This window comes from Macaca mulatta, chromosome 12 (genome assembly GCF_049350105.2).
Source record: "Macaca mulatta isolate MMU2019108-1 chromosome 12, T2T-MMU8v2.0, whole genome shotgun sequence".
NCBI classification, from domain to species: Eukaryota; Metazoa; Chordata; class Mammalia; order Primates; family Cercopithecidae; genus Macaca; species Macaca mulatta.
This window is the reverse complement of record NC_133417.1, coordinates 7,089,338-7,102,497: the sequence shown is the minus strand read 5'-3', so window position 1 is coordinate 7,102,497 and position 13,160 is coordinate 7,089,338. Positions and strand designations below refer to the sequence as shown.

The 13,160-nt window shown below is 50.7% G+C and overlaps 1 protein-coding gene across 5 annotated transcripts in view; it reads right to left on the bottom strand.

Annotated features, from left to right (window-relative positions):
* ARHGEF4 (Rho guanine nucleotide exchange factor 4) overlaps window positions 1-13,160 on the bottom strand; it is a 210,197-nt gene that overhangs the window by 78,651 nt on the left and 118,386 nt on the right. Inside the window, exon 1 of one of the 5 annotated variants that reach the window (XM_077956715.1) lies at window positions 5,035-5,680. The exons of the other annotated variants lie outside the window; for them this stretch is intronic. Within the exon in view, the coding sequence (XP_077812841.1) occupies window positions 5,035-5,437 (403 nt within the window). The 5' untranslated portion in view covers window positions 5,438-5,680. Of the gene's footprint in view, window positions 1-5,034; window positions 5,681-13,160 lie in introns of those variants that run through there. 5 annotated transcript variants of the gene reach the window in all.

Here is a 13,160-nt window from a genome sequence, read left to right as displayed (position 1 = left end):
TTTCCACTTTTAGTACAGTATTACATGTGATATTCAACACTTTAGTATAAAATCAGCTTTGTGTCAGATGATTTTCCCAGCTGCAGGCTAATGTAAGTGTTGTGAGCACATTTAAGGTAGGCTGGGCTAAGCTATGATATTCAGCAGGTTAGGCAAACTAAATGCATTTTCTACTCACAATCATCTCTAAGAGGGGAGAGCAGGCAAGCAAGCAAAGTAGCCACAAAAACTTTCTGCTTAAAACCTCTCCACAGCTCCAACTATCACGGATAGTTCCTATTTCTTTTTTTTTTTTTTTTGAGACAGAGACTTGCTCTGTGGCCCAGGCTAGAGTGCAATTGGCACAGTCTCGGCTCACTGCAAACTCTGCCTCCTGGGTTCAAACAATTCTCCTGCCTCAGCCTCCCAAGTAGCTGGGACTACAGGTGTATGCCACCACACCCGGTTAATTTTTGTATTTTTAATAGAGACGGGGTTTCAATATTTTGGCCGGGCTGGTCTCAAACTTCTGGCCTCGTGATCCGCCCGCCTTGGCCTCCCAAAGTGCTGGGATTACAGGCGTGAGTCACTGCGCCTGGCCAATAGTTCGTATTTCTTAGCAGGGAGCTGCAGCCGGCCTGTCTCTAGCCTCACCTCTTGCAGTGCTCTTCGTTTCATACTACTTGCAATTGCTGCAGACCGAAAGCATCCAATGCAGTAGCCAGAACAGGGGCCCAGGGCACACAGGTTCCCTGCCTTCCTACATCCTTCTGCATTTGTTTATGTTAGTCCTGTCTCCCAAAGGCTTTTACCAAACTGTTCCTTACCAAGGCTAATTTGCAGGTCTTAGGCCTCAGGAAGCACCTCCTTCTGAATGGTTTCTCTGAACCATTTCCTTCCTGGCCTGCCCCTCATTATAGGTTGGGTCCTACTTTAAGCTTCCTCATCCGTGCAGTAAAGGCTTGGGGATGTTTAAACACTACAAATTCCAAAGGAAGAACTGGCCCTTGATCAGCTTCTAGGAGATCACCCTTAAGCCCTAGGAATATCCTGACTGATCAGAGTGACTTTGTGTATCTAGGGCCTTGGGCCATGCCTGATAATTCCCCCAACAATATGATTTATGGTCAGGAGTGGGTGGGGGACTTGAACTATGCTGTATTAGTCTGACCTTTGGAGGGGCTAGAGACTGAGCAACTAAGGTCAGCCTCATGGGTGCTGCCTGCCTAAATGACTGACCTCCAATAAGAACCCTGAACACCAAGGCTTGGGGAACTTATCTGGTTGGCAATATTTCATAGGTGTCACATATTGAGGCAGACTGAATGAAGCATCGTCCACGTGATTCCACAGGAGGGGACACCTAGAAGCTGGTGCCTGGGATCTCCTGGCCTCTACTCTAAGTGCCGTTTGCCTTTGTTGACTTCAGTCTGTACCCTTACACTGGAATAACTCAGAACCTCTGGTATAACCATGTTTTTGAGCTTCAGTCAGCGCGCTTAGCACACATAATGGGGCATCACTGTCTGTCTCCCTGTGCTGTGATTTCTTTAAGGGCAAGAAATGTGTATGATTCATCTACCATCTCTAGAGCCTAGCACTGTGCCTGGAACACAACAGGTGTTAAATAAACGTCTGGCTGCAGGAGAGGCCTAGCCTGTGGATGCTCCTGAGCCGGATGCATGCTGCAGAGGCCTGGGGGCAGGGGGGATGTGGAAGCAGCATGGCTTCTCCACCAAGAAGGGATCCCATGACACTGACCATGGAAAAGCAGGTGAACATGAAAACTGTCACCCCAGAAGCCCGAACTGGGAATTTGGCTTGTCAGATGACACATCCAGAACAGACACTGTGAAAGCTTCAGCTGAGTGCCGGCAGTGTGGCAGCACGGCTGATGGGCTGGAGGCTCCAGGGTCCCGAGGGGAGATGAGAACAGCGGGGCAGAAAGAAGAGTCACGGAAATTCCACCCTGTCAGCTACATTTCGCGTTCGGATTCTGCCTCAAAGGGAAGTCCTCTCCACAACCAGATGAACGACATTTCCGTGGAAATGCCAACACAGAGCATTTAAAATTCAAGGAGTCTTTTGAAAGCAAGGCGAGTCTAGAGGTCCTGCCTGGATTCTCTGCCTACTGCTGTGCCCTGTGAGGAAGCTGCTACCCAGTCCCAAGCACTCACTTTTCAGATTCTTGCTGGGAACTCCAAAAATGTTTAGCGACAGGCCCCACTACAAAAATCACACAAAAATCAAGCTGTGCTAAGGATCCCTGACTGGGAACTCTTAATCTTCCTTAAGAGAGAAACGCAGTTTAGTTAAACACATGTGTCCTTTGTCTCAGTCGTTAGACTAGTCAAACAGAAACACGATGTGCCACCAATGGCGACTCAGTGGGGCACAGCCCCCAGATCAATACCCCTGACTAGAGTCATGGTATTTTAGAGGTAATTAGCAAAGAGGTCAGACCTTCACTTTTAATTTCTTTCCTTTGCAAATAGGAAAGCTGGCACCCAGGAAAAAGCCATGGTTGTTGAATGAAAACAGTAACATCAGCGAGCATGTGAGCAGTCAGGACTATTCCGACGCACCAGTCAGACCGGCACGCTACCCGTCCTCGCTGGCACAGACTGGTTGAAAACCCAGCAAAGGGTCCCATCACGTTATGCGCACCCGGGCCTGAAGCTCTGCTCAGACACAGCCTCACCAGGTAACTTTGGGTAAGTTACCACACCTCTGAGCCTGTTTCAAACCCACATTAGCAGGGAATACTGTGCCTGGCATGCAGGGAGTGCTCCAAAGGTAACTTCCCTTCCCTCCTCCCTTCAAGTTCTCCTCCTTTACCAGCCTTTTCCAACCAGATTTCCTCATCTGAACCACATATTCAAAGAGGATTATTTGAGTGCCTGTTTCCGCAATTCCTCCCAGGGACGGGAAATAGCTAGTGCCACTGTAGAAGAAGAGAGGCGAGTCTTAGGCACCACAGTTAATTCTGACCAGTAAAGAAGGACAGACAGCTTCACAGACTCAACCAGCTCTAAGGCATACACGGCAGTGTCTTTTCACACGTCGAGCATTGGTCACTGCAGATGCAGGTCCTACCAAACAAGGCAGGAAGTGGGGGCAGAGAAGATGAAGAGGTGACTTTAAATGTCTTCCTCACTGCCTCTGTGGCTGGTTACTCACCAGCACTCCCGGGGTAGTGTGCTGCCTATGGACCTAGAGATACCCAGAGCCTATCCTCAGTGGTGCAGTGTCTGCGAGGGGCACAACATTCATTTCCGGGTCTCACATCAACTCTGACGACATCACGTTGTTTTAAACCCTGCCCTGCCATTGCCAGGCAGCCCTGCACCCCTCAAAGAGCAACCTCCTAGGCCTCAGCATTTACCCTGTCCTCCTTCCCCACCCCCTGCCCCCAACTCTCTCTCTCTCTCTCTCTCCAGATCTTCATGCAAACATCGCTGTTATCTCTGAAAATCATCCAGGCTGCCTCTGTGTCCCTGGGCTGCCCTAATAAACCAGGGAGTCCCTGGATCTCAGGGCTGCCTAATAAACTAGGGTCTCTTCCATTTCCATCTGTCGCACTGGTGCACTTACCCTGGGACAGAAGGAAGGAAGGAGGAGGTGTCCCCAGGAGGACTGAGGCCTCTGGAAAGGAAGGAAAACCGTCGAAGGAAAGGGGCAGGAGTCCGCTGCCAGTTTGCTTCAGGCCCCACTTAGGATATAATCTAGCTTGGGGTTCCCAAAATGGGTTCTATTTAAGCTCCAGAGAGGAGGGAAAGGACAGTTTCAGGGGAACCGGGATGTGATGGAATCAGAGCTGCAGAACAATGGAAAATTCTCAGTTGGAGGAGACATCAACAGCTGGATTATTCAACTTTTCTGAATTTCATGTGTATGTTTTGGGAGAGGGCAGATGAGTCATGGAGTGCTCAATGCAGAGGTCTGCATGTCCTTCACTTTCCTCTTGCAAACTCGCTGACTGCAAAGTCCAAGCCCTGAATCTGTCATTCCAGGTGCTCTCAACCCATCCAGAGCCGACCTTGCTCTATGCCTCCCCAACAAGGCCTATGCTCCACATTCTGCCATCCCTATGGCCCTCTGCTCATCTGCCTTTGATGCTGTGACCCCGACCTCAGAGTCTCATTCCACACCTAAGTGAGGCCCTGTAGCTTTCACAGGGTGCACCTCCAGCCCCATGCAGAAGCATAGTGGGTGTATAACTCCCTCATTTTCAGGCAGCAACTGTCTCCCTTCACAAACCCCACTGCAAAAGCTACCATATTTGAGAATGTTCGCAAGAAGTGAAATATAAGGAATTCTGTCAGGAAATAACCAAGGGTAGGTGATCACCATTCATAAAACCACTCTTGACTTCCTTGCTCGATTAGTATTTAGGGACAAAATCTTCTCTCAACCAGTAACCCAAATTCGGCCCTCCAGGTAGATTCGGGAGCACTACAGGGAGCACACGGTCCCAGGGGACACCAGAGCAATGCCAGGTCTATAAAGCACAGTCTTGTTCAGAGAGCCCAGGACCAGCCCCCTCCGCTGGGAGCCGCAGCCCTGGGGTCAGGACCAAGCACACTCACAGCCAGGTGGCGCAATCCGTTCCACCCTCCGGCGGCGGCCCTCTTCCATCCTCCTGGCTTTACAGAGGCTAAGCAGCTGCCGTAGGGAAAGCCAGACAGATGCAATTGGTCAAGAACAGTTTGGGGAAAGGAACACAGCGCATCAGGCACCAAATTCTAGTCTCACCTTAATCACTCAGTTTCCCAGTTGACAATGCGCCCTGGTATGGGGGCCAACAAGGTCCCGGCTGTAACAAGTGGCCCACCAGTAGACGTGGATCAGAGAGACAGGTAGGGGGAATCAGAAGGAAACCAGAAAAAGAAAAGGAAGAGCAGGGCGAAGCAATGGGAAGGAAGGGACCAGGAGATGGAAACGACAGGCAGAAAGTGAGGGAGGAGAAGGAAAAGCAGGAGGAGGGGAGGGTCGCAGGAGCACAGACCCGGGCGCGGGAGGGCGCGCGCGGCACGGGGGCGGCGGCGCCCTTACCGGCGGTGGCCGAGCGCAGGCTCTCCAGGCTCCAGGAGCGGGACAGGGCGCCGCGCATGCCGCCGCGGCCGCCACACACCACTCCGCTGCTGTCCGAGTCGGAGCCCGGGGACAGCCCGGCGCTGCTGCTGCTGCTAGTGCCGAGATCGCCACTCGTCTGCCCGCTGGACTCGCTGGGGCATTGCTGCGCCCGCATGCAGGCGGGCCCGAGCTCCAGCCACAGGCTCGGGGGAGGCTGGGCCGGGGGCGGCGGGGCGGCGGCCGCGGGGCTGCCGAGGGACGGGACGCGCGAGCCGGGGCCGGGGTCGCCGTCGGAGGGCGAGGGGCGTGCGGGCGGCCGCGCGGCGTCCTCAGCCCCATCCTCGTCGCCGCGCGGCCGCCGCTCCGGGCCCGCTGACATCATGGGGCTCCGTTAAGGAGGCTCTCGGCTGGCCCCAGGCTCGGGCTCTGCGGCCGCGGCGGGGACCCTCGGCAGGCGCGGTGCGCCCGCGGCTGGGAGCGAGGCCAGACGCCCTCCGGGCAGGGCGCGGCGCTGCAGCTCGCTGCCCACTACTGGCCGCCCGGCCTGCGCGGAGCCGCGGCAGCGACCCCAGTGCGGGTCGCGGGCCCGGTCGGCACGCGCTCACGCAGGCGCGCACGCAGGACTGGAGCGGCTGCGGCGGGCGCGGGCGCGGGGCTCCGGGTCGCTCTCGGTGCCCGCAGGGCCGCGCCGCCGCCACCTGCGTCCGCAGCCTGTCAGGACAGGGCCATCCTGATGAGGCGACGCCCAGGCGCGTCGTGGCGGCGGTGGTGAGGACTGGTGGGCGCCCACTATTTCTTCGCAACGATTCCAGCTCGGACCGTTGGCGGCGTGTCCCACGCCATCCCGGGCGAGGACGCAAGCAGGTGGCCCCGCTATCCCCGGGCAGACACCGGGCGGGCAGACGGGCAGCGCCAGAGGGGGAGCGCGCGGCCCAGACACGCCCCTCATCTCCGCTCAGCCACGCGCCCCGTGAGCGGGAACCACCTGCCGCCTGCGACCCTCCCAACAGCCCTGGCAGGAGCGCGCCCATCCTGGGGCACACCCCGTGGTGATTAAGGGGCAGTGCAAAGTAGTCCATGCCAAACGATTTTAGAAAGCGTGTGGAAGAGTTCAGTGACTGGATTTTACAGTGCAAGAGTTCACACACAAAGATGGGGGCCATGAGGTGCAGGGCAAGGAGCCAGGAGTTACAGGTTTTTTCCCGATTGTCTGTGCGAGGTGGAGGGTGGATAGGGAAGGGCATTACTATTTCATCTGCCCCTCCCAGACACACATAGGTTCTTGTAGGTTCTTAGAGTCCACCCAGAAGCTCCACACAAGGTGACAAGAAGTCAAAATATGAAATGCAAATGCAAATTGCAGGAGGTGAAGAACTGTGGGAGACTCGGTCTCCCTTTGGAGGTTGAAGGGCAGTCGTGATAGCGGCTAATCAGGGCTGCTGATGGCCTTCCCCTGACTGCCCACCCCCGCCATGTGCATCGCATCATAGTTCCCCCAAAGCCCTTGGGGGCGGGTTCTAATGTAAGCAGCAGAGGTATTGAGAGGGAGAGGATGAAATGAGAGGTGCATGAGTTGCTCCAGCACACCAGCTAGTATAGGGTGGGTGTTAGAAAACTGGGCATTTGGTGCTCTGCCCTCCACTGGGGTCCGTTTCCTGTGGCCCATCTCCATCTGGAAGCTATATGTGCTCCAAGCTCTGTACCATAGGGGTTCTGCAGCTTCATAGACCCTGTCCCCTTCTCCTTGTGAGACCTCTAGTATCTTGTCTATCTTGAGTATATGAATATCCGACCTAACAACCCAGGGGCTGGGGCAGTAGGCCACCACAGGCCTATGTAGACTAGAAGCTCCGTACATGCTTAAGGTAATAACTGGTGTTGCTGGGTGTTTAACTGGATGGGAATTGGGAGGTGACTCAGATCATCACATCAAGGCCCCCTCCTCAGTTCCTCCAGCAAAGAGTACCTTTCCTGGTCACTTTATACCCAGCATGCAACCTTCCAGCCTCTGCTTCCATTCTTTTTTTTTGAAACGTTATCTCGTTCTGTCACCAGGCTGGAGTGCAGTGGTGCGATCTCGGCTCACTGCAACCTACGACTCCCTGGTTCAAGCGATTCTCCTGCCTCAGCCTCCCAAGTAGCTGGGATTACAGGCATGTGCCACCACGCCCAGCTAATATTTGTATTTTTAGTAGAGACGGGGCTTCACCAGGTTGGCCAGGATGGTCTTGATCTCCTGACCTTGTGATCCGCCCGCCTCAGCCTCCCAAAGTGCTGGGATTACAGACCTGAGCCACTGCACCCAGCCTGCTTCCATTCCTTCTTGTCCTTGGGAAGAGCAGTTCTCCCACTCCTCATTTCTCATGCAGGCTCTTCTGCATGGGGTCACCATCTGTGTCCTACAGCTGTCCTTCCAAAGTTGCAAGCTTAGCCCTGGTGGGTGGGGAGAAGTGCTAGGGCCACTGCCAGAGTCCACTACCCCTCCCAGGCTCTGCAAGTCTTGTGTGGTCTACTTCCAAAATAAATGTCCAAGTTGTCCATTTCTCTCTTACTCCACTGCTACCACCGCCATACTGTGCTTGGCGACAGTGTCAGTGTCACCCACTGAGCAGCCCAAGGGAGCCCTAAAATACACATAATCACATCTTGTTCCTCTCCTGCGTCAGTATCTTCAGAGGCTTCCCCTCACACTTAGTAAGACCTGGGGGATGCTGCATGTTCTGCCTGACTGACTTCTCCTCCTCCTTCTGTCCCTCTCTGTCCCCTGCTGCCTGCACTTCTGCTACAGCCGCCACCTTGCTGCTGCTCCTTCTCACCTCAGGGCCTGGCACTTACTGCCCCTTTCACCTGGGATGCTCTTGGCTTTTCATGGCTTGGCTCCTTCTTGGTCTTCAGATCTCAGTGAATGTCCCTCCTCAGTGAGGCTTCACTGATTCCTTCCGAGCACTTATTCTGTCTGTCAGTGGCTTGCTGCTTCTCCCCTGTCTGCTCCCTGCAGACCAGGTGTGCCGTGAGGGCAGAGGGGCCTTACCCACCACTGTGTCCAGGGAGTACGGTGCACCTGCTGCAGTCTCTGTGCTGGGCAAGCAGCCCCTGGAGGAACGGGGCGGGGGGGTGGGGCTGGACCCAACGGTCAGCTGGGAAGGAAAGGGAGGATTCTTGCTGTCTCGGGTCAGGACTTTTAGGGGCATGAGGTGTGCTGCTAAGTGGAAGGTGCCACGCCAGTGCAGAAAGATGGCTGTGGCCTGAGCAGGAGCCTGTGTGAGCCACTGTGTCAGGCAGACAGCCGAGCCCCATGCTTTTACTGAGTCCATTTTCCTTTTTAATCTTCTGGAGACCTCAGTAAATCTCAATCAGGTCTCCTGCTCCTAGCTGTCCTGTGGGTAAGGGTAGAGTGTCCCCATTTGAACTCCAGTGTGAAAAGGGGATCCATGTTTCGTAAGACCCTGGGGGTGAGGACAGCTGAAATTAACACCATCAAAGGTGCTGGAGATCTCTGGGGATAAAGACTGGCACAGGGAGACTTAGCTGCCTTCACCAGGGGAAGATTCCATCCCCAGAAAGCTTACAGACCCACTTCTGGTACTATTAAAAGAGATGGGTGATCCCTTTACCATCACATGGTAGGTTTATAATCATAAATAATCATTTAGGTTCATTTACATACATTGTTCATATACAGTCATGTGTTGTTGAACAAGGATATGTTCTGAGAAATGTGTTAGGTGATTTTCTTGTGCGACCATCATAGAGCATAACTTACACAGCCTAAATGTACAGCCTACTGCACACCTAGGCTATCTGGTAGAGCCTATTGCTCCTAGGCTGCAAACCTGTACAGCAGGTTACTATACTGAATACTGTAGGGTGGTAACACAATGGTAAGTATTCTCGTAACTAAAAAATCAAAACATAGGAAAGGCACAGTAAACGTATGGTATAAAATATTAACATAGTAATGGTACACTTGTATAAGGGACTTAACGTGAATACAGCTTGCAGGACTGCAATTTGTTCTATAAAGTTTATAAAGTCTACATAGTGTACTTCACATTCACTCATCACCTAGTGATTTTTTTTAGCTCCATTGTAATCTTAGGGGACCACCATTGTATATGCAATCTGTAATTGACCAAAATGCTGTTATATGGCACATGACTGTATATATATAGTGTGTATATGTATGCAATGTGTGTGAGTATGTATATACGAATTAATAATGCAGTGTCTTTATCAGAAAGGTCAGCACAGAAGGTTCAGTGTTTTTTGAGGCTGGCTTGATGATGTGAAGGTGGTCAACGAAATTCTACTCTACATGTAAAAACAGAAACAGAATGGGATCAAAGCTTATCTAAGTCTACAGACAGCCTTCTTCCCTGTCTCTCCTAATTAACCCTGCACTTCAGTTTCCACGACAGTGCTGGATGGAAAGAAGCCCAGGGCCAGAGTGATGTGGGTTCAATCCTGGGTTCAGTTCTGTCTCTTACTAGTTGTGACCTTGGGCAAATTACTTAATCTTCCTGTGTCTTCTATCCTCATCCACAAATAGGAATACTGACAACTACTTCTGCAGGATTATTGTGAGGATTAAGTGAATGATGTGTAGATAGGCAGCCGCACCTAGCAATGTCTGAAATATTAGCTGGCATTTATTAAGCATATACCAGATGTGAGGTACGTTGCATATACTATTTAATCTCTACAACTTTATCTAATAGCTTTTATTTTAGCCCCATTTTGCCACTGAAATTAACTGAGGCTCAGACTAATCCAAGGTTATACACCTGGGAAGTGGTGGAATTGGTTCCAGTGCTCGCCACTCATGCTTTGAACCACTGTGCAACCATTAATTCCCTTTCTCCCCACTCAGAGAATTCCCCAGACACTCTGTGTTGGAATACCATCAATGTCCTTGGCAAATAACACTATAAACCTTCTATAAGCAGCACATCATGCTAGCTGCTGGGGATATAAGAAGGAAGTTTAAGAAATGTATCTAGGCCGGCCGGGTGTGGTGGCTCATGCCTGTAACCCCAGCACTTTGGGAGGCTGCGGTGGGCGGATCACAAGGTCAGGAGGTGGAGACCATCCTGGCTAACACGGTGAAACCCTGTCTCTACTAAAAATACAAAAAATTAGCTGGGCAAGGTGGTGGGCACCTGTAGTCCAGCTACTTGGGAGGTTGAGGCAGGAGAATGGCATGAACCCAGGAGGCAGAGCTTGCAGTGAACCGAGATCGCACCACTGCACTCCAGCCTGGGCAACAGAGCAAGACTCCGTCTCAAAAAAAAAAAAAGAAATGTATCTAGGCCATGCGCGGTGGCTCATGCCTGTAATCCCAGCACTTTAGGAGGCCGACGTGGGCGGATCACCTGAGGTCAGGAGTTCGAGACCAGCCTGGCCAACATGGAGAAACCCTGTCTCTACTAAAAATACAAAAATTAGCCTGGCTTGCTGGCGTGCGCCTGTAGTCCCAGATACTCGGGAGGCTGAGGCAGGAGAATCACTTGAACTTGGGAGGCGGAGGTTGCAGTGAGCCAAGATTGTGCCACTGCACTCCAGCCTGGACAACAAAGTAAGACCTCATCTCAAAAAAAAAAAAAAAAAAAAAAAAAAAAAAAAAAACAACCTATCTAGATATGCCATGAGCACAGCCATTCAACATCTCTCTAAGACTCTCACTGAAATGACCAATACTAGAGAACATGAGATTGACTTTTGCAGGACAGCGAGAGGAACTCCATTGACCTGCTTCTCAGTGAAACTGGTGAACACTTTTAAAAACAACCATTTAAAACATCTGAAATGGTCCTGAAGAGTAAACAGCAAATAAAGAAACATCTATTCAAGGCCAGGCACGGTGCCTCATGCCTGTAACCCCAGCACTTTAGGAGGCCGAGTTGGGCAGATCACTTGAGGTCAGGAATTCAAGATCAGCCTGGCCAACGTGGTGAAATCCCGTCTCTACTAAAAATACAAAAATTAGCCAGGCGTGGTGGTGCATGCCTGTAATCCCAGCTACTCGGGAGGTTGAGGTGGGAGAATTGCTCGGACCAGGAGGGCAGAAGTTGCAGTGAGCTGAGATTGTGCCACTACACTCCAGCCTGGGCAACAGAGCAAGACTCTGTTGCCGCCCCCAGCCTCCCCAGCAAAAAAAAAAAAAAAAAAAAGAAAAGAAAAAGAAAAAAAGAAACATCCCTTCAAGAAAATCAATGACAATTCAGTAAGAAAGGTGAGAATCTGTAGGGTTTTAACCAAGATCGTTCCCCTCTCCCCCTTTACAGCTCAGTGAGGCAGAGACTCCACTCCAGACTACAGCCAACAACACAGGGCTCCTTCTCCCCCCACCTCTCAGCCGGGGATATCTTTCTTCCCTGGAAGAGGAGGACAGTGGCATTTCTCATCCTGCCCCCAGCCACCTGTTGCTGAGGCTCAGTCAGGAAGCCACCTGTTACTGGTGAGAGTGCCGAGCCGGGGTGACTTCCTTCTTTGGCGAGCTGAGAATACTGAGGCTTGGATAGCCTTTCCCCCTGCTTCTAAGGTGGTAGTTCCATGCCAGGAGAGGCCAGCTGAGACGGCTTTAGGCTACTGCTCTCCCTCCCCAAGGGCTCGCAGAGCTTGCCATTGTCCCCACCACAGAGCTCTGGCTCAAAGATTTTGCTTGGGGGAAGCAGGTTGTAAAACAGATAGCTCCTGATCTTTTCCTAAAGGAACTGGGCTCAGTTTGTAGCAGAGCATGGAGAAGCTGGAACCTAAAGGTGCTTTCAAGAACAGTGGAGGTTGCAATGAAAGGAAATGAGGAGAAATCTGTGGTTCTAACGGAGATATAGCCTGGACCCCACTAGTTTGTATGAGAGGACAGAGAATAAGGTAGCTGGGAGGAGCCCTTCTAGGATCAGAAGAAATACCAAACACTGACCTCAGAAAGTGATCCTTTCTGAGGTGCGCCAGAATTTGAGAGCTTGTAAAGCAATTTATGCCCCAGGACAATATTGAAAATAACAGAGCAATCAGCAGCCAGTGAGTGGAGCTTAACAGTGTGGTGTGGTCAGAGAAATATAGAAGACAGCCCTAGTAAAGCCACCATCATCCATGAGTGACTGTAGGCATACCCAGTGCTAGATCTCCTTTAGGAGCAACATCAGAAGGTTAACCCCATGGGAAGGGAAACAGACTTCACTAAAATAAAACAGTTCATCTAGTTAGTAAATAAGCAAATAATAGCAAACCTAGTGGGGAAGTGGTTCTCAGACTGGCTATAATATTATCTAAAATGTCCAGTTTCCAACCAAAAATTATGACATATGCAAAGGAACAGGAAAGTCTGACCCATACAATGGGGAAAAAAACAGGTAATAGAAACTGCCTGTGAGAATGACTACGTATCAGATTTATCAAGTCCAAAGTAGTAATTATAAACATGTTCACAGAACTGAAGGAAACATGATTAAAAGACAAAAGATGTGATGACAATGTCTCATCAAACAGAGAATATCAGTGAACATATTCAAAGTTTTAAAAGAAATTCTGGAGTTGAAAAGTACAATAACTGAAATAAAAAGTTCACTGGAAGGGCTCAACAGCAGGTTTGAACAGATGGAAGAAATAATTAGCAAACTTGTAGATCGATAGAAATTACTCAAGCCAAAGAACAGAGGGAAAACCATGAAAAAAATGAACAAAGCCTCAGAGAAGTGTAGGACACCATTAAGTGCACCAACATATGTGTAATGGGAATATCAGAAAGAGAGAAAGGAGAAGGGGAAAATATTCAAAGAAACAATGGCTGAAACTTTCCAAATGTATTGAAAAACAATAACCTACACACCCAGGAAACTCAGTTATTTCCAAGTAAAATAATTCCAGAGATCCACAAAGACACATCATAGTAAAAATGCTGAAAGTAAAAGAAAGTAAAAATGTTGAAAGGGGGAATATATCCCAAAAGCCACAAGAGAATAGCAGCAAACAACATATAACTTATCAAGCCTTCTTCAATATGATTAACAGTTGATTTCTTAGCAGAAACTCTAGAAGCCAGAAGACAGTGGGATAGTTTTGTTAAATGTGCTAAAAGGATTTTTAAATATTTATTTATTTATTTA